The following is a 24,591-nucleotide window of genomic DNA, read 5'->3' as shown; positions in this document are numbered from 1 at the left end:
TGTTTCCACTGACATCGTTGTAGGCATGATAACTGTTATCAGTGGAGTCAGGTCGCTGCCGGCAAATTTCCTTAAATTTGTTACCATTCTTTTCTGCCGTTGTTCTCCCTTTTTTCCATCCACCCACCGCTTCTATTGGTTTTATTCAGCAGTTAATCAAGTACCTTTTAGTTTTTGCTGAAGTCGACTGTTCGTTTCACAATGTTACATCTGCAGAGTTGTGAGCCTTTTTTACATTAACATTCTTATATTTATGTTAGTTTTAAAACGTGTTGTTTATGTGTTTTAGTGATACTGATGATGCTTAAAAGCATAAATGAAATATATACTATGGAAAACCCCATAAATGAAACATATAAGTAACAAGGAAAAACCTTGTCAAACAAAATACTTAGTCTGTCGTTATAAATGCAGTAGTAGTTTGATTCTGGCATATAAAAACATATCGTCAGCAAGTTAAAGGACGTCAAACATTGCTTTGTGCATACAATCAAAAAAGGATCGGTGTATTTCAGTTAATAGTGGGGAATATATTCACAATTGTCAATAGTTAATCTACAAAATGGGTACGTGATGGATCAAGCATAAAACCAACACAAATTTTCGTGTCTTTTATGGTTTATAGATGGTTTGGAAGACACAAATAAACTCAATCAGAGCAGCCCTCAAGCTTTGTGAACTTGTATATGCAGATGGATGTCTGAAAAAAAAAACTTTTTAGTTTAGGCTTGATTATGTTCATTTCTTCAATCACATATAAGAAGTCCGTTGCACTCAGGTATGGATCGCATTTTCTGCGTGTTTGAGGCAAACATCAATAAATGAAAGACTTCGCTTGGCCGTTTGATGGGCGAAATGGTAGTATAGTCACTAACGCTACACTGATGAGACCTAACAGGTCGAAACAATGGCTCAACATGCAGCATAATTAAACATAGTATTGGCTTCATTGCTTTAGCAATAAAGTTGTGCTAATCTATAACCAAACATCCTACTGATTTCCAGTTAGTGTATTTTTTTCTGATTTTTTCAAGCAAACACATTCTATCACATGCCAATGCACATGACCTCACTTGACAGCCTACACTGTTATACCCAGCGAAAACCCTTAGGTAAGACGATCTCTTGAAACATTTTGTTGATTTATTAAATAAATTGCTCCAACTTAAACATGAAAATCGGCCGTATTGTTTACTTGGTTTTCACTTCAAAAAAAATATTAGTTTTTAGGAATTGCCTTTGTTTACAAACTGAAAAACCAACACCAGAAAACAGCAGTGGCACATTTTTTTACAAAGCCATAATTTTGATTTGTTAAAATTAATGCCACCTAACTAACAAAGAAAGTCATCCAGGTGAGCGTGGTCCCGTGAAACAAGAAATTACCACTGACTGTAAATAAATAAAGAAAGAAAGAAAGACAAAATAAGAGTAAAGAAATTGCACGAATTCCTAATAAATTTGTTTTTGTTTTATTTATTTACCTATAGTATATGTACATCCTTTCTTGCCAAATATAAATTAGAAGGAAGCGATCTTAACTTGGTCCATTAAGGTAAGCTGGACCTGCCACTTTAAATTTTGGCCCAATAATGCGTTACGGTTGGACACAGCTGGTTTAGGTAAAAAAATGTTGCAGTTAGACTGAAAACTTGTATTTGCAATAATACCAACCTTGAAGCGAGAATGTAGCAGAAGTATTGATTGCTGAATTGACCAGAAAGTCGCGCAGTGTTATTCGTGTATCTTGTACCTGGTTTATTGGCTGTAAAGTGAAGAGTGCTTCTTCCAGTTGAATCAAAAATCTGCAGCAAACAATAAACAAATGCATTGTTTACATGTTAACATTGAACCAATGTGCGGTGTTTTTGTTTCGATCAGGATAACAATATTTCCTGTTACTTCAAACTTTTTTTTCAATTTCTTACTTCAGTGCTTGATATGCTTAAATATATTAAGATTCGGGTTAGTGTCTCGGTTCGTCCAGTACAAGATGGACCCTTTTATTTACTTTCCAACGAATAACAACAGCAGACAAGGAATCAAATTTAACGGAACGATTCCCCTTTCCTCGCTTATTCGCCCTGTGTGCCTTCCCTGCAGTGATTCATGTTTACCAAACCAGAGCATTTTGGACGTAAACGGAAAAAGAATGATTTGCGATACTGATTCGGACGAGGTTGCTTGTCAAAAAAAGGTATTTCTTGCTCTCGTCGCTTGTGACCATGGTCTGGCGACAGTGGAATATCTTGCAAAAAAATGATTTATTGTAAATGCATTTAGGTTTGAACTGCACCCTAACCACCCATTTACTGTGCTAGCTCTGCACATGTTACACTTATTTATTTCCAGGGCGCTGGTTAACAGATCGGGATACCACGGAATCAGGAGCAACAGTTATTTCAAAGGGCTTTACAAAGTCCAGTAAACCCTGCATAAGACCGGCTGATTTACACGATGTGCAACTGCAAATACAACCAGATAAAATGTTAGAAAATTTGAAAACTGTGAAACGTTTTGTTAAATTTCAAATGTCTGTGATATGTGACATTTTTTTACTACGCAACAATCTGCGCACAAATTCCTGTCATATGCGTACAAGCCTTGTATATAGATCTAGCACCTAGGCCGGTGTTTCTGTTTTTATGAAATTGGAATTCCAATCCTGGTTTTTCAGGACACTAAACTAACGTTATCATATAATTCTTATCACTAGATGTCGGAAAGGAGTTCAACTTTTACACAGTGAATTTGGATTTTAAGGAATCTTCACAGACCGAATGTTCTGTGCGGGATCGCCATCTAGCTGCTCAGGTTTTGCTGGTGGTGCTCTTATTAGAAAGGTAAATATATTCATGCAATAATGGAACGTAGATTTACGCTTAAGAAACAGGGCACGTTTATCTTAACTTTTCTAAAACGGTTTGTTTAATATTTGGCCACGAATTGCAACAAAACGGCATGTTAATGCAACCGCATTACCTGCGTCATTGAACACTGTGACTTTGGCAATGGTAAGACACTTTTATGATATCATCTTTAGGCATTTGGCAACGAATAAGACGCAATGCGCGAAAACCTCAAAGAGATATTGCTTACACGATTTTACTTCCAGCACCAAGATCTGAACACTGGGGAAATTTATTGGATACAGATTGGAATCGTCAGCTTCGGGTATCAATGCGCACACGAGATAGGGAACTTTACCCTTCCTGGCTACTACACCGATGTTTCCCAAGTGAACGGGTGGATACAGGAAACGATGGCACACGTCCCATGATAATCTTGACTTAAATTAGAGATGCAGACAGGTGTACACAACCCGAAACAGTGTGTTCGTTTGACTATTATGGCTCTTTAGCGCCTGTATTTTGACTTAAATTGTGTGTATATACTTGTATTTGAATTCAACACTTTTATTGTTCTGTGACAGACGCCTATATTTGCCGCATCTATGCATATATGGACGTGTTTTGTTGCATTGTCAAAAACAATGTTTCTAACAATGTTTGTGATAAATATCGCCTGTCTCGTATAAATTCTGGTTGGTGTCGAGGTCAGTATTAATTGTATATTCTTTCATCGAGAAGTGTTTCAAGTTTTCGCAAGGCAAGGCTGCGAAGCTATTATAACTATCGTATATCGATCATTGGGTTCACTGGCATCGCAGCAGCCAAGCTTGATAAGTATTTTTTTACATGTCCGAGCCAGATCTTAAAAATCAGGCTGCACAGGTAAAGTTTGAACTGACAAAACTGGGCTGAGCGGGCTACGCAAGCTTGGCGGTTAATGGGGGCATATTGTGGTCAAGATACACAGGTGAGAAAGCCTTTACTTGCACTCATGTTGGTCCAAGACAACTATAGAAACAGATGTTTGGTAATTAACATTGTAGTGAAATTTAATCACATACGACACAAGAATCTAGTTGAGTGGGTATACAATATAGCAGAAACATTTGTGAATAATGTATTTTTCAATTTCGATGCCAATTTTTCTTACGTTTAAATCCAAAACTGTTTTTGCCGAATGTCATTTAAAAATCTTCTTGAAATTACATTTTTGCGCTGGTCGTTTTGGTTCTAATGATTGCTTAATTATCGATATCTTCATTTAAAATGTAGTAAAGGTTGCAGATCCATACACACTGTAAATAAAGAAAGAAAGAAAGAACGACAAAATAAGAGTAAAGAAATTGCACGAATTCCTAATAAATTTGTTTTATTTATTTACCTACAGTATATGTACATCCTTTCTTGCCAAATATAAATTAGAAGGAAGCGATCTTAACTTGGTCCATTAAGGTAAGCTGGACCTGCCACTTTAAATTTTGGCCCAATAATGCGTTACGGTTGGACACAGCTGGTTTAGGTAAAAAATTGTTGCAGTTAGACTGAAAACTTGTATTTGCAATAATACCAACCTTGAAGCGAGAATGTAGCAGAAGTATTGATTGCTGAATTGACCGGAAAGTCGCGCAGTGTTGTTCGTGTATCTTGTACCTGGTTTATTGGCTGAAAGGGGAAGAGTGCTTCTTCCAGTTGAATCAAAAATCTGCAGCAAACAATAAACAAATGCATTGTTTACATGTTAACATTGAACCAATGTGCGGTGTTTTTGTTTCGATCAGGATAACAATATTTCCTGTTACTTCAAACTTTTCATACAATTTCTTACTTCAGTGCTTGACATGCTTAAATATATTAAGATTCGGGTTGGTGTCTCGGTTCGTCCAGTACAAGATGGACCCTTTATTTACTTTCCAACGAATAACAACAGCAGACAAGGAATCAAATTTAACGGAACGATTCCCCTTTCCTCGCTTATTCGCCCTGTGTGCCTTCCCTGCAGTGATTCATGTTTACCAATCCAGAGCATTTTGGACGTAAACGGAAAAAGAATGTGTATAAGCTGCAAAAAGAATGATTTGCGATACTGATTCGGACGAGGTTGCTTGTCAAAAAAAGGTATTTCTTGCTCTCGTCGCTTGTGACCATGGTCTGGCGACAGTGGAATATCTTGCAAAAAATGATTTATTGTAAATGCATTTAGGTTTGAACTGCACCCTAACCACCCATTTACTGTGCTAGCTCTGCACATATTGCTCTTATTTATTTCCAGGGCGCTGGTTAACAGATCGGGATACCACGGAATCAGGAGCAACAGTTATTTCAAAGGGCTTCACAAAGTCCAGTAAACTCTACAAAAGACCGGCTGATTTACACGATGTGCAACTGCAAATACAACCAGATAAAATGTTAGAAAATTAGAAAACTGTGAAACATTTGGTTCAATTTAAAATGTCTGTCACATGTGGCATTTTTTTTACCAAGCAACAATCTGCGCACAAATTCCTGTCATATACGTACAAGCCTTGTATATAGATCTAGCACCTAGGCCGGTGTTTCTGTTTTTATGACATTGGAATTCCAATCCTGGTTTTTCAGGACACTAAACTAACGTTATCATATAATTCTTATCACTAGATGTCGGAAAGGAGTTTAACTTTTACACAGTGAATTTGGATTTAAAGGAATCTTCACAGACCGAATGTTCTGTGCGGGATCGCCATCTAGCTGCTCAGGTGTTGCTGGTGGTGCTCTTATTAGAAAGGTAAATATATTCATGCAATAATGGAACCTAGATTTACGTTTAAGAAACAGGGCACGTTTATCTTTACTTTTCTAAAACGATTTGTTCAATATTTGGCCACGAATTGCAACAAAACGGCATGTTAGTGAAACCGCATACCTGCGTCATTGCACACTGTGATACTTTGGCAATGATAAGCCACTTTTATGATATCATCTTTAGGCACGTGGCCCTTATGTTGTAACGAATGAGGCGTAATGCGCGAAAACCTCAAAGAGATATTGCTTACACGATTTTACTTCCAGCACCAAGATCTGAACACTGGGGAAGTTTATTGGATACAGATTGGAATCGTCAGCTTCGGGTATCAATGCGCACACGAGATAGGGAACTTTACCCTTCCTGGCTACTACACCGATGTTTCCCAAGTGAACGGGTGGATACAGGAAACGATGGCACACGTCCCATGATAATCTTGACTTGGGGTACACAACCCGAAACAGTGTGTTCGTTTGACTATTATGGCATTTTAGCGCCTATATTTTGATTTAAATTGTGTGTATATACTTGTATTTGAATTCAGCACTTTTATTGTTCCGCGACACACGCCTATATTTGCCGCATCTATGTATATATGGACGTGTTTTGTTGCCATGTTAAAAACAATGTTTCTAACAATGTTTGTGATAAATATCGCCTGCCTCGTACAAATTCTGGTTGGTGTCGAGGTCAGTATTAATTGTATGCTCTTTCATCGAGAAATGTTTCATGTTGTCGCAAGGCAAGGCTGCGAAGCTATTATAACTATCGTATATCGGTCATTAGGTTTACTGGCAAGTAATTTTTTACATGTCAGAACACGATCTTAAAAATCAGACTGCACAGGTGAAGTTTGAACTGATAAAACTGGGCTTAGCAGGCTACGCAAGCTTAGCGGTTAGTGGGTGGTCAAGATACACAGGTGAGGAAGCCTTTACTTGCACTAACGTCAAGTTTTGGAAATTGATTATCATAAACACTGATAGTTAATGTATACAAAAAATTATTGGACCGACCGGAAACACATTCAACGTTAGCATACTCACTGGAAAAACAAACTTCATACAATAGTGCACCTACATACTGTATGAGACGTGATATTACATTATAACCACGCGGAGTTTCTCATGGCGCGGAAGTTTTATTGTTTCGAAGTTTGGAAGGAATTTTGTATGTGATGAACGACGTCACTTCCGTTACTGTGAAGTCGTGGCTATTGGCATTCATATAGAAAAGCAAACAAACCTTAAATTTTATGATTTAGTGAACCGCTTTTCATATTCGTTTAGTTGGCGAAAATCTTGTGAGGCAATCCATGACTTATCACTGATTTTCATCAACATTTCTTGATTACAGCACCCTTTGGTTGGCTAATATGTATAAAACGTTGCAAACAAACAACAGCTTCAAAAGCGAAACTTACTTTCTTACTTCTTCTTCGCCGAAACTTTAAGCAGCATCAGGGTACTGTTCTACAAGTCGGAGTAGTGGCCAGACGTTTTAACTGCTTTAAAATTGTCATCATGCACAGCAGAAGTCACGAAATGTCAGTTCGTCCAATACCTGATGAAAACTGTAAGCTGTTTATTTTTTAGACATTTAGCATAACTAAAGTAATTCTCTACCAAAAGTATGTAAACCTACTACGGTTGGTCGACTTAACTGTACAGAATAACTCTCGTCAGTATGATGGTAAAAGTAGAACAGATACATCTTGTTTCTCAAAATGTTCCACGACAATAAAAATATTTTTGATCATTATTTGCTTCCAAACAAAAATCTTCAATGTTTAAGATTTAGCTTAAATGGTTTTTACGCTGTAGTTTATGAGGAGCCATCACCACGGCAGCAGCCTCTAGTTGACCATGAAACGGTTTCAAAGTTACGTGCTGAACTTAATCAAAGTTTGAAGAGTATGAAGATTATGCTCGGGGTGTTTGGTGCAGTTATGTTGATGACGAGTGTTGCTACACTTGGTATAGTAAGTAAACCATTACTTTTTAAGGTCACTATATGGTGTTATTTTAATTACGCGTTTAAGTTTTTTTTTGTAACTCCATTTTTGTGCTCCAAGTATATTTATTCATCAAACGAAAAGGGTCAACATGGAATCATATAGTTTATTCAGAATCCAAAGATCTATTGGTCAAAATCCATTTACTTTCTTGCTTGACACAGCCCGTCTGGAATAATCGCCTCACTGCGGCATTTCAAAAACCTAAGGCAGCACATCAAACGTCAACTGCTCGCATTACTGACGCGTCACATACATCGGTTGCAACCTTGCTGCAGCAATTTATTGGTGGTGTCTGGCGCCCGTTGGTTATTTTTGGTAAACGTCTTCTAGCTAAAAGGTACAGTGCATTTGACAGAGAACTTCTCGCTTTGCATTTGTCCATTGGACATTTTCGCTACTCCCTGGAAGGTCGCGTTTTTGCCACTTACACTAACCACAAACTGTTAAGTTTTGCCTTGACAAAAGTTTTCCAACCTTGGTCTGCACGATAACAGCGTCACTTTACCGCCATTTCCGAGTTTTTACGACACCAAAGATGTGCGGTACATCAAAAGAAAGCAAAATCAGGTCGCAGATTCTCCATCCAGAGCCTCCATCGACTCCATTGAATTTCCTTTGGACCATGAATTCTCCGCCCTTGCAACCGCGCAGCTTGATCAGGAAATTCAAGCATACCGCACGGCTGTGGCCAACCTCAAGTCGCAAAACATTTAGTATGGTTAAGTTATGTCCGATGACACCTTACTCTGCTATGTCTCTAAACATGTCCCACGCCCCATTGTATACCAAAGTCTCGGCAGCGAAAGATTATCGTCATTGTGCATGTCATGCCCATTCATTAGAGTCAACCGCCAGCTAGTTGCTTCCAAATTCGTGTGGCATGGGATGAAACAACAGTTTGGATTGTGGGCACGCAACTGCGTACAATGTCAAAATTCGAAAATCCAACATATTGTGCGTTCGCCACTTTCCGCCTCCACGGGTTCGGTTTACCCATGTTAATGTGGATATTGTAGGCCCACTTCCGTCTTCGCAGGGTAACACATATTTATTTCGCAAGGAATTTACTATATATGAGATTTGAAGCCAGATTATCACCACACAAAGCTTTTCAAATCGGAAGTTCTTTGTTTAGATATTTGGTTCAGTTGGAATTCTGTATAATGCGATGGTCAAGTTTGAACATGTTTTCTTTTACTTTCGAGCTTACGCAGCAAACATTGTGCTGTTGAGGCCAACTGTAAAATTTATTTTCTGAAACAAATTGGAATCAGCAGAATTTCTTCAACAATAATAACAACGAAACCTATGCAACTATAGCTAAATTCATTGGTGGCCGAGACGTTTCCGTTATTCCGTTGCCAACTGCACTGAAAATGGGAATGCAGGCTTCCGCAGATAACAGGGTAATGATAATAATGGTATGATGTTTGTGAACATACAAGGAGCACATTTTGTCTTGATGGAGTAATTTATAATATTTTCCTAGTATTCCTTACGGTAAATGTGCTCATGCAAGAGGGCCACCGGCATCAGGGCCTATAGATTGTCTTAAATGTAGAAACAAAATGCTTTAATGTAGACCGCATTGTAGAGTAATCCATACCCACTGATGGATATCTGCAAGTACATCAGCGCTCTTTGTTTTTGTCCATCAAATGGTTAGTGTAGGAAAATTCGTAAATGTACCAATTTTATGTTCAAATATTTTTTCGATTGAGGGAGGTTTCAAAAATGCTGCTTCGCTCTGTGCACAGACTTACCCGGAAGCAAGAAAATAACAGAAGTATCGGTTGCTAAATCGTCCGAATACCTCTGCAACGTTATCGGTGTAATTTGTCACACGGCTGTAATCCTCAAACCTCAGCGTAGCCGTCCCAGTCGAGTTGAAAAGCTGCAATCAACAAACATAATTACAAATTAGGTTTAATCTGCTTAAGTATGTCGTTCTCAGCTACATAATGTAGGGGAAGGTTTGCATTTGTGAATATGTTCATACCTCAACACTGTACATGTTCAGAAATACTTGAATGATGGATGGACTGTCCGCTCCAAACACCTGATAAATCCGGTATGAACAGTGGATTGAACCTTGCCAAAACCAGCCGGAATGCATGCTGAAACTTCCGCTACCGTCAGCTCCCAATTTTCCCAATTCCTGAAAATGTGGATTTGTTTACATAGAATGTCGGTGGAATTTTTGGGGCATAGCTGACCTTAATAAAATAACTGTGTTCAGTACGTTGGTCGTGGTTTCTGATTAACATCGCCAAGATAAACGGATGGTCGGTAACAGAAGTCACGGTAAACGATCCATCTTCAGCCCTGAATGAAACAATTTTGTGACCCTTGTCTGTTTATAAATAAGGTCATAACTCACCTGTACGTTTCGTTGTATTTTATTGATATTGGTGGGTGACTGTCTTTCAAAACTTGTAACTTTCAGTAAAAATGTAGTATTAGTTTATAGAGTAAAGAAATAAAGTTAGGTGTTTTACCCTATTTCCTTCGTTGTACATCCCATGCCCGCCATTGCTAATGCTGTTCTGGTTGCTGCCATCGTACTTAAAACGGTAAAAATTTGGAATGAAAGTCGGAAAAGTTAGTGCCGCGGCCTTCCTGATGGCTTGTAAATACCTCTCTAGTTCCAATTTGTCTAAGACGAAACAATAGCTTTCCATCCATAGTTTAATGCTTACTATGTTAACATTCCAATCTTTAAAGACTTAGGACCTATATTTATATTAAGAGTGCAAATTCCATTACGTTTTACAGCCTTAAAGTGTGTTTTACTATGTAGTGATTTACAAAACTGTAATACTCAATACGTTACTGTCCAATGTTTTTAACACAATTTCTTCGTGACATTGACACCCATCTACCTTTCGCTGAGGTGGGATCCTGGTGGTAAGCCGTCAACTGAGTAACTTTTTCTTCTAACTCCACCAGTTTTACATTCATTTGTTCAAGATGTTTATTGGCAGCATCTTAAGTTGAGAAGATGCAGAATAGTCCCACACAAAAGAGCGTACTTACTCCACGAAAGGTGACAAACTTATCACGCCATTATGCACAAATCGCCCTTTTACGTGTAACTAGCGTACGCATACACCTATCAGTAACAAAACCCTTTTTTGTTGTTTTGACAGATATACCAGAGAGCTGAGTAGAATTGCGCAAGCGTTTTTCCAACTTCTGAAAAGCTGTAGTGAATGTCGGTAAATAGATCTCAAGAATTTCTAAAATAAATAACAACAAATCCTGTAATGAAGAAGATTATGTCATTTAGAAATCAATAATCCTGAAACACAAGGTCACAGTTCTTCTTGTTTTCGTAAAATTCTAGCAGCAACCATTTCCATATGACTTTTGTGTTCTTGAACTCTTACAAAATCACTCATTCAATGATAAAAATAGACTTCGAACTAAGAAACAAATTCTTACAAATAGCAAAAGGATAATATCAAGCGTCAGGCGGTTGATGCAAATGGTCAATTCATTGAATGATATATGTATAGACATATAGAAATTCTGCATTATGCGAGGTTGCCCATGCCCCAAAGCACCAATGCGCATCACTTTTTGTGTACCCCTTCTGTTAACCAATTGTTACCATACTTTGCACGGAGGATAGAGTTTTTCCCCAGAATTGTGTCTGTTCTGTAGCGTCATTTTTCTCTGTTTTCAACTGGTCTAAACAGTGCAATCTTATGTTAATATCATATAGAGAAATAAACCTGCAAAATAAATTTGATACTTTTTGTCATATAACAGGATGTGATTACGTTTTCCTCTCTGAAAATTATCTTAAACCATCGTTATCAAAACCCTTAATTACGTTCGTGTGTTCTTCAAAAACGTTTCTTCAATAATATCAAACAATCGCTTTCAAGCACAAATTCCAGTAACCTGACGGTTTAACATCTCTGTTTTTATTTACCTACCTTTTATTTGAGAGATCTGTGGCGTGAGCTGAAACAGAAAATTAGTTCGTTAAATCAACTACACCAGATTCAGGTCACGATCATTGCAGTTTATGCGTTTTTGGTCCTCTGCTTGTCAATTATACGCGCGACTTGTTGGATCCGAAACTCTGTAATGATTTGTCATCCCGGAACCGAAATTAAACGCGTCATTAGATTAAGATTTCCAACAACTCTCTATGAAGATGATGTTTATGAGAAATTTTGATCTTGACTCATAAGGGGAGTGGATATTATGTCTGCATTGAGAACACGTGATCGACAAAAATAAAGTTTACTTTCTTGTGTTTTTCACTTCGAAGTTGAATGGCACTATGAAGATGTAAGTTTTAAAGCTGTTTAACTTACAAAAACACAACTGCAATCGCCCTGTCTCTCAACATAATAACTTCGAAAGAACGTTTCTGACATCCTCGAACGAACGTTACACCGAATGCATTACTTACTATAGCGAGTGTTGTTATAAAGGCAATCAACATGAGTGCACCCAACACCACCAGCAAAATCTTCACATTCTTCAAACTTTGCTTCAATTCAGAGCTTTTTTCCTGTTGACTGTAAACTGCAGGACAAGGCCAATTAATTATACTTATACTTCAACTATTTCTCGTAGAGTTCCAGTTAAGCATTATTGGTTTAATCATATATATATACACGGCAAACACTAATTACAGTTATTTCGTGCATACTTTGCTCAGCATTTGTCGTTGTGCGGTATGTCTATTGCTTGTTTGGATATCAGAAAGACAAGCCATCAATAATAATCTTTAAATATATTGCTACTTAAAACCGGGCGCTAGTTTTACATGACATCTTCCAAAACTTACTGTTCTGTTGACAATTGCCATCTGCACACATTTCCATTTCCTTTCCATTCATACTCCCAAACCGTCCCGTTACGTTTTATGTGCAAAAATGTCGGTTGTTTAACTTTGTCAACTGTACTAACCACAGATATCTGTTGTATCGTAATGTAGGGACTAATTCATCGTGACTAGCTTTACGCGCTAGCAACAGGAAGTGCGTATGTTTCCCTTTGGTTTTCCCCTTACGTAACTGTTCCTTGATTGCTTGATTTTGTAACTAATGCATGAGCCAAGTATATCACAGCAAAAGTAATTTGGGTGTTTTATTCGCAATAAATTTTCGTTGAGGTCAATCATCGCAAAATGTAGGCATTTGTGTCACTATATTTTTTTCCACTATAATATTGCTGCACTATATGTATAGTTAACGTAATACCCATTTTTGTAGCGCGTATGAAGTGAATTCAACGCTGCTTGAGTAGATAACATCGTTACATAGTAGGCTATTATGAGTGAATTCAATCTTTACTTAGTAGGCTATGTGTCTGCTGTGCTTAATACCAAATTTTTGTACAGTCGGTGAACAGATAATTATAAATGGAATTGGACCCCTATTGTCACGGCGCACTGCTAAACCCAAATTATCTAACAATTGTTTCACGAAAAGACCGTCTCTTCAACTAAATCTTCTACAATTAATGAAACCTACAAATAATGCTTGGAACACACCAATAAACTCTTGGAACACACCAAGTGTTTCCTTAATATGTTTGGTTAAAAGGCGAACTGTGTACGTAAAGGCACTGGGAAGTACTGCAACCCATTCTCAACCGCAAATACCGGTTTTTAATGCGGATAGTAAAAGAATAATTGCAGAAACATAGGCACAATTACTGAATACAAAGCAAAGTGAAGCCATAATGATATGATTTATTTGCCTGCTGACAGCTCACAGAAATTATTGAATACAGTCGTTATTGTCGACAAGATATGGTTGCACCAATACAAATTTATGAATAGATTATACACGTTTAGAAAGGGCAACGAAAGAGCGTTCATCAACAATTGCCACATAAGATCTCCCATAAGTCACTCAAATATCTCTGGTACGTTGTACGAAAGACGACGAGAGTAATGGCACCTTAGCACGGCCCGCTGTCAACAAATTTTGGTCGTAACACACACTGCAGCGGTTCTTCTGCAGAAAATCCAAACCCAAAATTAAGTGGTGAGCGATGCCCGACGCGACATATAAACACGTGGGAACATCTAGCCCTCCCAGTTTAACATTTACAGTGATTTTCCCAATAACTGAAACCAAACTACCGTTAATTCCAGAAAAACGTTCGTTTTGGCCCAGCGGGGAGATTTTGAGGCGATCATTGTTCAACGTCTCTAAACACTTTTGGCTAACCAAAGAGACACTTGCACCAGTATCAACTAAAGCACATACCGGCTCTGAAGCGATAGAAATGTTGACAAACCGTACTAATCGGGGTTTGGTGGGATTCTCGCTCGTGTTCTGATTATTGGTAGGATTCGAAGTTTTGGGTTCGGTGTCCTTTAAACATAGACTTGCTTTTGCCTCTTGGGTCACAGGGGTACCAGGTCTTTTATTGAAATTCTTGCGAGGCGTAAAACTGGCATGAAAGCAGCGCTTACCTTGCATTGTGCAAAATCTTTGCAAGTGTCCTGGTTTACCACAGGCGAAACAGCGTCGATCCAACCTGTCTACCATCCGATGTGGTGTTGGTTTCCCCAATCGCTGCACCTCGCGGCGTACAAGCTCAATGTCCTTCTGGAGAGCGGTCACAGTTTTTTGGAATTCTCGAACGTCGACGTCTGCATCCTTTTCCGGTTGTTTTGATTCTGATGGACCTTGAACGTCACGACGACACACGCCTAAAACCTGGGACATTTCCGGTACATGCGTGGACAAGACCATCTGAGCGGCCGTCCAAAAGTCCCGTTTATATTGCAACCGTTGCGGCAGGGATCTGGCCATGTGCTGGTCCAACATGCCAACAAAGAGTAATGAATATAACACCTCATTTTTAATAGTCTCCTCCGTAGGATAAGCCTTGTCGCCAAGAGCTTTCAAAGCATACACAAAGTCCTTAATGCTTTCCTGTGGCAACTGCCGCCTGCCAAAAAACATGGCACGTGTTTCATGGAGGCGCGAGTGGTCAGAACCTTGCTTTAGGGCGCGGCTAATTAACTCATCGTACTTCAGTTGGAAAACATTATTGTCGTTTCCCTGAACTAGCCAGCAGAGGTCATCATCAATTGATGTCAAAAAAAGATGACGCTTAACTTCCTGACTAGCTTTCACACTCTTACAGTACGATTCAAATAAGGCAACAAACTGGCCAACATCTTGTCCCGGTACAAAGCGCGGTGGCGATAAAAACAAATTAAAAGACATTAAGTTCTCTGAAAGCCGTGTGACCCCTGATAAAAGATAGCAGAGTCCTGGCGTGCTCGCCAAATGTAACCGAAATTAGCTTCTCTCCAAACCGGCTAACGCCCAGGTTACTCCGCACTAACGGCCTATCGCCAAGACCTGAAGTCAGACGACCAAGGTGGCTGGTTTTGTAATAAAATGGAAACGCTAATAGGTATAAAAGAACCTGGCAAACGAAGTTCTTCGCGAATCACCCTTTAACAAAGCTTTCTTCGCGAGGGCACAAAGCTTTGTTTTTCATTGTATTGAAAGGATGGTAAGAACAGGAAGAAGTTCAAACGAAAGCGAAATTGGAGAGGAGTTGCAATGTTATTGTTAAGATTAATGACACAGCCTTGTGCCACTGCAACAAGGAGTTCATTAAAAGTTATACAAAAGTGGAGCTGCATGAAGTGCAGTAGTTACTTGTTTTTTTCTGCTATGAACTGACATCGGTCAAAATGCATAGCAGTAGTCACGAAATGACAGTTCGTCCAGTATCTGCTGAAAATGGTGAGTCGTGTTTGTTTCAGAAGTTCTATCGTAAAGCGTAGATACTTCCCAATGTTGGTCAACTTTGTATTATTCTTTACAATACTAAGAGTAGAAAAGAGAACATGAATTTTACTTCTTTGACTGCTGCATGCAACATTGAATTTTATTTTGTTATAAACCACCAAGATACAGTACACTAAAACAAGAACCCACTTGTTTGAAAATTAAAAAAAACTTATTTGCATTGTAGTTTATGAGCAACCTTTACGACAGCCAGCAGATGAACAGGAAAAGTTTTTAAAGTTACGTTCTGAACTTGATCAAAGTTTGAAGAGTTTGAAGATTATGCTTGTGGTATTGGGAACATGCATGTTGATTGGTATTACTGCAACACTTGGTGTGGTAAGTCTAAATCCATTTACTTTCCAGACACTTTAGATTTGTTTCACATAAATAATCCAGGTAGAAAAACAGGGACACAAGATTTATGCACTCGTTTTTTCCGACTAACTCTTTGGTTCACTGCAACCAATAAAAAGACGAAAGGCCGATTTTAAAACAATGACATGACGTCATAGTGAAAGGAAACTTGCAGGGAATAATAGACTTGATCAAATTCTAGCCAGTCACGATCTTTACGTAAATACAAACATGTACGAAACAACAAAAGTCCGTTGTTTCGAACTTGCATCGCTATATTTAAATGAACGAACCATCACCGATCAATCAAAAAGCGTGCTTTTAAGTCATCAGTTTTCTGGAATACAATGGGTTAAGCCAGTAAGCGGAGAGTGCATATACTTTAATAAATGCTTTTTTTCAGGTTTTGATGCCGAACTCCCAAATCAAAGGTATACGTGAACAAAAGCAGACATAACAGTGTAACATGAACTGTCTTTCAGAGACCCCAATGATGCATGAAACCAACATCATGGAAGACATTCGATCTTTGCAAATCGACATTTTGTCACTGCGGGGTGACCTATAAAAAAACATTCCGAATGATTTATTGCTTGCACTAACCATTGTGTTTCGAAAAAAATTTAAAATGATAAATTAAGTCTGTACATCAGTGCGTTTAAATCGTAATAACCACTTCTATTTCCATTTAGAACAACTCACGAAATTAGTTGGCTTTTACCCTCCATCGACTTGATTGTGGGGTGATTCCCGTGTTTCGTGAGTTGTTCCATTTAGAACATGCACAAGGTATCAACTAATTGGGCGACAGTAAAACTGACATTGTTTAGGTTTTGACAAAAAACTAACGGCAGTTTCAAACTCATAAAGTGTGCAACAGAAACACATATACATAAAATTTTGATATTGTTTTTGTCATAACATCTTTATTTTAGTTTGGTTGCAATAAATAAATATAAACTTTCATGTTGTTTTTAGGCCAACTGAAAATGCATCGAAATCAAACAATTCAACAGATTCAAGCATACAACAATATTGTTCAGGGTAAATACCGCTCCTATTATTGGTTGTTAGTTGACGCATAGTTTTGTCTGCCGATTTAAGATTAACTAAATACTGGTACTTGGCATTCGAAAACGCAAAAAAACAATATTGTTCAGGGTAACTTACTAGTGATGCACCGAAACAGCTATTTTTATATTCGGCCGCAACCGAAACTAATTTTGGTATTCATCTCTTCAACACAATAAATTTAAACAAATCGTATAATCCTAACATATACAACCATTTATTGGCGCTTAAAACGAGTAACCTGGTCTTCTGTACCAACTGCTTAAAGTTAATTTTTATCATTTCTGTGACAATAAACAAATAAAACAAACACACGAGTACAGTTTAAACAAAGATTCTAACATTTTCTAAATTTTGTGTATCAGCGTTGAATGCAGTGAAAAAGTTTCGGTTTCGGCCAAATTTTGCAGAAATATTCGTCCAAAATCCAATAATTGCAAAAACCTTAGTTTATGCCGAATAATTTCGGCAAAACGAACTTTCGGTGCATCCCTATAGTAACTACCGCTTCTATTAAAGGTTGTAAAATAGCGCATAGTTCGGTCCGCCGATTTAATGAGCAAAAAAATACTGGTACTTAGCCTTCGGTGACAAGATAACACATATCGTCTTAATCAAAACCGGAAAAACATTTAAAGATTATAGTGTTTTCGGAATTTTTTTTGTAAGACAAAAATATTGATGATTGGGTAACAGACCTTTAAAAACATTATGAACCAGCACAAAATACTTGCAGTTTTCTACATTTATGAATGCTTATTCCACAAAATGCCTATGGACTAAACGTGTTCCAGAAAATTGGCTAATATACTAAAATCAGGATATGGTTCTTGCACACCATTGTCCTAAATGCAGTCTTCATTAAAATCAATACTAAATATTTGCACTTCATTACATTACGTTTAAACAGTTATACGTAGAAACTAACTGAAAACTTTTGTTCATTCCCACAATCGCACACAAACGTGTTCAATAAGGAAGTCTTTAAAACGCGCAATGGCCGAAAAGCCCTTCATTATTCAAGTATTGCAGAGTTTTGTTAAATTTTCAGTGAAAATTGCATCTAAAATTAATTAAATTGCAAACGTTGCTGCCTCTGTCCTAAAAAAAGCAAATTTTTTTTCGTAATTGTGTTGAATGTATAGCAAAGTCACGATGCACAATAATTCAAAAACATGTCATGTTATATTTAGATCAAATGCAATCACATCGAAACGAATTTATTCAGATCATGGAACGGATTCAACAAAGTGTGACGACGATACAAGGTGAGAATACCGAATCACTCTGAACGGCAAGTTATTGTGTCACAAAAAAGCTTGTTTTTTGCATATCAAATTGACACTGCTACTTGCAAATATCGATAGTCATCATTGCTACTGATTAACTAAAATTGTTTTTATTCATTCATACGGACAGAAATTGTAGCAAAGCCAAGTTTTAACCAATGTAATGTTTTGTAAAATATAGTTAAACAGTAGCAATGATGACGATCGACATTTGCAAATTGCATTTTCATCACTTCCGGGTAGCTTAAACTTTTATGTTCAACCCACAGTTACCTTCATCGCATACACTTTATCTAATTAGGCGTCAATATCGTCGCGTTATTTAGGTGAGGTTGCAAGGTTCAGAAACGACACAGCTCAGGAAATCGAAATACTACAGAATCAAATAGAAACGTCTTTTCAAATTTTAAGTGATGGTGTTTTGGAAGGTGGGTGCAAAATAATTTGTGAACCTACGTTAAATCTTCATAAACAAAACTATCCAGTTGGTCTTTATGCGACTTTTATTTCCCAAATATGTATTTATTGCTCTTGCATGTTTCATTGAAGGTGATTTTGAACTGGCTAGATTCACGAGAGCATTGAGGAAGGCAGCAACCCAAACATTTCCAAATACAATTCCGAATTTTTATCGGTTTGAATATGACGGTAGCGACGATCAAAGCATAAACGACGGCGGTCACGATATGTTTGACAACGGAAATAAGGTGAAGACAATTTCGGATAAAAAAAACTTATAAAACATATTCACAATCTTCGGAACACTATTAACGGATTTGCTCATAATTCTGACAATAAAAAGACTGGCCCATACTGTTGTTTACATTGTCATGTTTCATGTACGAAAAACGTTACGGCAAGAACTTATGCCATCATCAGTTTGAATGACGCAGTTGGTGTAGCTCCATCATAATATGGAGCTGACCTGACTGACCTCACAGATAAGGCTCGCGCGGGTAGTGACGTCATGTTGTTATCGGCCACACACCACTAGTGCGCAGTAAGCGATGCAAAACGCAATAGTACACAATAAACGGCATAAAACGCAAAAAAAACATTAAACATTGAATAGAAATAGTGGTGCAAAAGTGCCGTCCACATTAAGTTGTGGTTGTTGCTGTTGTGTGGACAGCCACTCCATCAGCAGGAGACGATACCTGTCTCTCGCCAACGCAAGGATTTGTGGCTCGCTGAACTTAACCTTGTGAGACGGGTGGTCAAGTAGGTGTTTGCACACATCCGACTTTGGCGATCGTTTGTGTTCAGCGATGCGTGTGTGCAAGTTTCGAGATGTCTGTCCAATGTAGGATTGTCCACATGAACAGGATAGCTTGTACACCACGGACCAAGAGGTGCCGGGTCTTCTGGCGATCTTTAAATGAAAACCGCTGCGCAAGTTTGCATGGCTCATGCACGCCACGCAAGACAGTTTTCTTGTTGGTGCAGCGGTCGACAAACCTTGATAGTTCCCTTCGAATTCGGTGGTTAACATGGCCTAGGTATGGCAACCTCATCACACAGAATTTAGTGCTTTTTTGTGTGGGTTTTGTGGTGTCCACCTGATATTGTTTACGTAGCACCGAACGTACGCAGTTCGCAATGAACTTGAGTAGATATACCCATTTTTGAATTCTTCGTGCATGATTTTCCAACCAACACTGGTCTCTATAGTAAATGGTCCAGCTTTGTGCCATTGCATGACAAGGTCAACCTTGTGCGCTCACTCCTTCACCGTGCCTACAGGATCAGCAGCACATACAAAATCATGCACGAAGAATTAGAGTGCATAAAAAATCTGCTAAAGAAAACTAGGATCCACTCAAGTTCATTGCGAACTGCGTACGTCACTACCCGCGCGAGCCTTATCTGTGAGGTCAGTCAGGTCAGCTCCATATAATGATGGAGCTACAAAAACCGCGTCATTCAAACTGATGATGGCATAAGTTCTTGCCGAAACGTTTTTCGTACATGAATCATGACATTGTTAACAACAGTATGGACCAGTCTTTATATTTACAATTGTTAAATACTTTTGTTATTGTCGATTTTACTGATTGGATTAATAAAAATATTTGTGCGTTGCCATTTTCAGCTACAGGTATGGCAAGACAACGACGAGGCAATATCAATAAAGTACAACAAAAAAATTAGGTCGGTCATTGTCCAAAAATTTGTTAACTTTTAGATGCAGTTAATGTATCGCATTTATTCAGGGCTGAAGATGGATCCTTTGCAGTAAGTTCCGTTACTGATCATCCCTTTATCTTGGCAATGTTAATCAGGAACCCCGATGGCAAAAATGAACACAGTTTCTATATTGAGGTAACTTATCATACTTCCTTATCACATTTCCTGGAAACTTTGGCAGCATATTTGTTCATAAATCGACACATTATGTGCAATTACCTTATTAAAGATACTTGTTCAATATTTTTAATTTCCAAATTGAATTTCTATTTAGCTTGGCCGTCAATCAAACTTTTTGTGAATCTTGTATAAAGAGGTCAAAACAATTTTGAATCAGATTTCTTATCTTTTAATGTCAGGAATCAGGAGACTTGGGAGCTGATGGGGCTGGAAATTTCTCTGTCGATCACGGTTGGTTTGTACAAGGTTCAATCAGCGTCGCATACAACATTTATCAAGTGTATGGAGCAGGCGATGCGTCGGTCATACAAATATTTTTCACAATGTCAAGCGCTGAAGTAAGAAATGAAATAAAAAGGTTTTTTTAAAAAGAATTCTTTTATGATCTATAGTTATGAAATCCACCCCACGTATTGACTTAAGGTTGTAGTCGAAAATAAGACACTGGATTGTTTCTGTGTTGCAGCTGTTTCAATCGACTGGAAGTGCTCAACTTCACCTCACGTACATACCAGGGACTTCAGAATCTAGCAACACTGTGCGACTTTACGGTCGATTTACTAATTGGTATTTCTGCCACATGTTAGTTTCCAGGTTGGCAGTGTTATTATTTTACTAAAACTCACTTTACAATAAATACTCCGACGGCACGGTGGATTGTAATTGTTGTCAACGTTTTGAACTATGTGATGCTTTGGGATATTATTTAAACTAAAATGTTTTTGTTTTTTCAGTTATCCGTCCACACTGATGAACTCGCAAAGCTTGAAATCTGCTCTGGTTGAATTAACTCGAGTTTTTCAAACAATTTTTAAACCATAAAAGACTCGAATCAAAACGAAGATTTCTGTCAATTGAATGCTTAAATTTTGCAGTTTAATTGTTGACAATTGTGAATATATATCTTTATTGTCATTTTAATTACATTGATATATACTTATCCAGCGTTGATTATTGTATATAAAGCAATGTAAAACCGATGTTGGTTGTCAATGTCTTTCTACAATGGTTTATTTAAATTAGCATTATGTCCTGCTGCCTTCCCTATTCACTACACTAAAGCGGTTGTTAAGACACAACTCTACTTGCTTCTTTAACCCATGCCAAACAAATTTGGAGGCAACAAGGTTCTTCGTGGTGCGAATGGACGGGTGAGAACACCCGTGAACGGCATCGAACACCTTCTTTTGCCAGGACGACGGAACGACGGGCCGAGGTCTGCCCAGGGATGTGTCGCACAGCAGTGTGGTTCCTGAATTGCCAAACGGGACATCTTGCAGACGCCACCCGGTAATTGCTGTGCGATAAAATTGCACTTCATCGGTTTGTTGCGCGCGTGCCAGAGCCTCGCAAGCTAGGTCGAACAGAGGCACCCGTAGGGCGCTTAAGAAAGACCTGGAAAGTGCGTCCGCGACAGCATTCGAGTTACCGCTAATGTGACGGACATCGGTAGTGAACTCTGAAATAGAAGAAAGTTGACGTTGCTGGCGAGCGGACCAAGGGTCGGCAGCCTTCTTGAATGCGAAAGTAAGGGGTTTGTGGTCGGTGTACACAGTAAACTTGCGCCCTTCCAGAAAATAGCGGAAGTGCCTAATGGCCAGGTGCAGCGCAAGAAGCTCGCGGTCAAAGGCGCTGTACTTCGTTTTAGGCTTTCTTAACTGACGGCTGAAGAAAGCAAGAGGGGCCCAATGACCGTCTGAAAATTGTTCAAGGATCGTCGTTAAGACGACGATAATCGCCACAAGGGCGCCAACCGCCGGAAGGCTTTTCAACCATGTGGAGAGGGGATGCCCAGCTGATCGGCGCACTATGCCTAAATCCAGCATTTTTTGAAACTCGGCTTTAGCCAACACTAACTTTTCAGGCGAGAGGCGCCTGACTCGGCAATGCACAGGGCGCACATCAGTTACAATGTGGTGCTGAACACCGTGCTTAGGCAAGGAATCACAAAATCTAGGTGTTTTTACCTAAAGTAAAGTCTTCTTAAAATATTGATTGACTGTGTCGTCCTTTTGCGAGCACGCTTTTTGCCCTCTGCAAGCAGTGCGCAAGCTTCGCTTTCAAGCTACTGTTGTATCTTTTTAGCGGAAAAACCTACTTGGTTAGGAGTTCAAACCTTTACATGCTGTAGTCACAAGAGAAAAAAGTAGCATCAAAAAGAAGTGACTTGATTTGACATGATTTGGCTGCAAATCTACAGCAATCAGATCGATCATTTGAATTTTCAACACGCGCAAGTATTGGGAAAAAGGAGAATTCCTGAATATGAATATTTGTCTCTAAATATTTTAGAAGATGGGAATTTTACAGAAAAATTTATATCAGAAAAAAGTCATCTCTACAAACTGCAATGGGTATGTGGATTTTGCTACGTGCATATCACGCACCTGAAGATTTAACTACTACTGCAACGAATCAGCAATATTGTAAACTTCACTGTATGGTAAGAGCCCCAAATGAGTCATTGATGTATCATGGTGAATCCCAATGATTGATATTTGCACTATGCGAAAACAAAATTGGCCGATGTCAAAAATCAAGACCCAAAAAGTTTGCTTAATCCAAATCAGACTTGCATTTATGTTGAATAAAATTGTTTCCTTATGTGTTATTTTCCTGCTTGGTTTGTGACGTGGTTATAGCTCTTACCCATATATATTTAAATGTGCGTCAGCAGCCGCAATGCCACTTCCGCGTCTATAGGGCTATCTTGCAGTGAATATTTTTCTGGAAACTGGTAAGTGACGTAAGATGTGGTTGTTTCCTTATGTGTTATTTTCCTGCTTGGTTTGTGACGTGGATATAGCTCTTACCCATATATATTTAAATGTGCGTCAGCAGCCGCAATGCCACTTCCGCGTCTATAGGGCTATCTTGCAGTGAATATATTTCTGGAAACTGGTAAGTGACGTAAGATGTGGTGCAAACCGTGAATTTGGATTGCCGCGAAAGATGCAATTCTACTTCCTTATTTGCAGGACTGCAGCGCTTAGTATATATGTTTCAATACACACCAATGCAAAATAGTACTTTTTACTCAGCGAACATTCCTCAAAATCTTGTCAAACAGTAAAAGTCGCGGGTCCCGTGACCCATAAACGCCACTTGACCCCACTTGTTCGGGTCCCGTGAACTTTTTTTGTTGTTGAAAAAAGTACGACAGCGGCGAATAATTGAAGAAAACAGGAAGAAAAAAAGAAATAAAGAAATAAAGAAAAAAATACAAGCACAAGGGCGGGAATGGGAACAGAGAGACAAATTACATGGGTACACGTCAAGCAGGGTACGACTACTTTCTTTGAAATAGATTTTCAGTTTTTTTTGGACCAGCAATGTTCAACTTAATAGGTCTTGTCGATTGAAATATGAGTACAAATTCCGTCATTGCCCTTGTTTACAACCTGATTTCAGACACCTTAGAAAAGTGCTAGCGACCCCAGTGGATGTCGCGATCCACCAGTTAAAACCACTGGGCTTTCTTTCTTCCTGAATTAGCACATTTATGATTATCTTCAAAGTTTGCTAGGCGTTAATTCAAGTATTAGTAATCAAATGAAACCAATATTACCACTACTATGATATCTGCGGAAGCCCGCATCCCATTATAGTGCAATTGGTTGATGTGGAATAACAGAAATGTTTGTGACAACAACAATGAATTTAGCTATTGTTATATAGGTTAATGGTCTTCCATTATTATCTTAGTTTGTTGGTTTTAAGGTTTTTCGCAACAATCATTGCTAGCCTTTATTACTAATCCTTTGCGCGGAGTGGACAAAAGTAAAACGACAGTAGTAAGGGTAATCCCCAATGAGGGTTCGTGACCTGGCTGTGTTCTGGTGTAGTAGCATCTACCCCCGTTTACATGAACAATTGAAGCGAATGCGCTACGCTCTATTTCTCCTCCCGTTTTTTCCGCAGGAGGAGCGACAGAGCGCTCAATCGCTCTCGCGCTCCATCCGTTCGAATGAGGTGTATTGAATTGATAAACATGAAAATATAAGTGCTTGACATAGGTTTAATTTTGTTTTAGGTGTATGTAGTCCACACTGCTTGCAGTGTAATGGAT

General features: G+C 38.6%; 3 protein-coding genes across 3 annotated transcripts in view; 2 read left to right on the top strand and 1 right to left on the bottom strand.

The window, feature by feature from the left end:
- Nucleotides 1–24,591, top strand: part of LOC145890133 (uncharacterized) — a 70,232-nt gene that overhangs the window by 11,840 nt on the left and 33,801 nt on the right. The gene's annotated exons all lie outside the window — the stretch shown is intronic.
- Nucleotides 8,989–10,666, bottom strand: LOC145889793 (uncharacterized). The gene is made up of 7 exons (XM_082980824.1): nucleotides 10,531–10,666; nucleotides 10,147–10,304; nucleotides 10,029–10,087; nucleotides 9,865–9,973; nucleotides 9,648–9,806; nucleotides 9,412–9,542; nucleotides 8,989–9,268 (listed from the first exon to the last, which is right to left on the bottom strand). Exons 1-7 carry the CDS (start codon nucleotides 10,607–10,609, stop codon nucleotides 9,181–9,183), a joined length of 783 nt encoding a protein of 260 aa, XP_082836950.1. The 5' UTR covers nucleotides 10,610–10,666; the 3' UTR covers nucleotides 8,989–9,180.
- LOC145888910 (uncharacterized) lies at nucleotides 15,274–21,351 on the top strand. Its single transcript, XM_082979781.1, has 13 exons — nucleotides 15,274–15,393; nucleotides 15,626–15,777; nucleotides 16,199–16,226; nucleotides 16,278–16,352; nucleotides 16,774–16,839; nucleotides 18,060–18,134; nucleotides 18,482–18,583; nucleotides 18,705–18,862; nucleotides 20,248–20,306; nucleotides 20,369–20,477; nucleotides 20,702–20,860; nucleotides 20,989–21,116; nucleotides 21,257–21,351. The coding sequence occupies exons 1-13, from the start codon at nucleotides 15,342–15,344 to the stop codon at nucleotides 21,342–21,344; spliced, it is 1,251 nt and encodes a 416-aa protein (XP_082835907.1). The 5' UTR covers nucleotides 15,274–15,341; the 3' UTR covers nucleotides 21,345–21,351.

This window comes from Ascidia mentula, chromosome 2 (assembly GCF_947561715.1).
Source record: "Ascidia mentula chromosome 2, kaAscMent1.1, whole genome shotgun sequence".
NCBI classification, from domain to species: Eukaryota; Metazoa; Chordata; class Ascidiacea; order Phlebobranchia; family Ascidiidae; genus Ascidia; species Ascidia mentula.
This window is presented reverse-complemented; position numbering and strand designations above follow the sequence as displayed.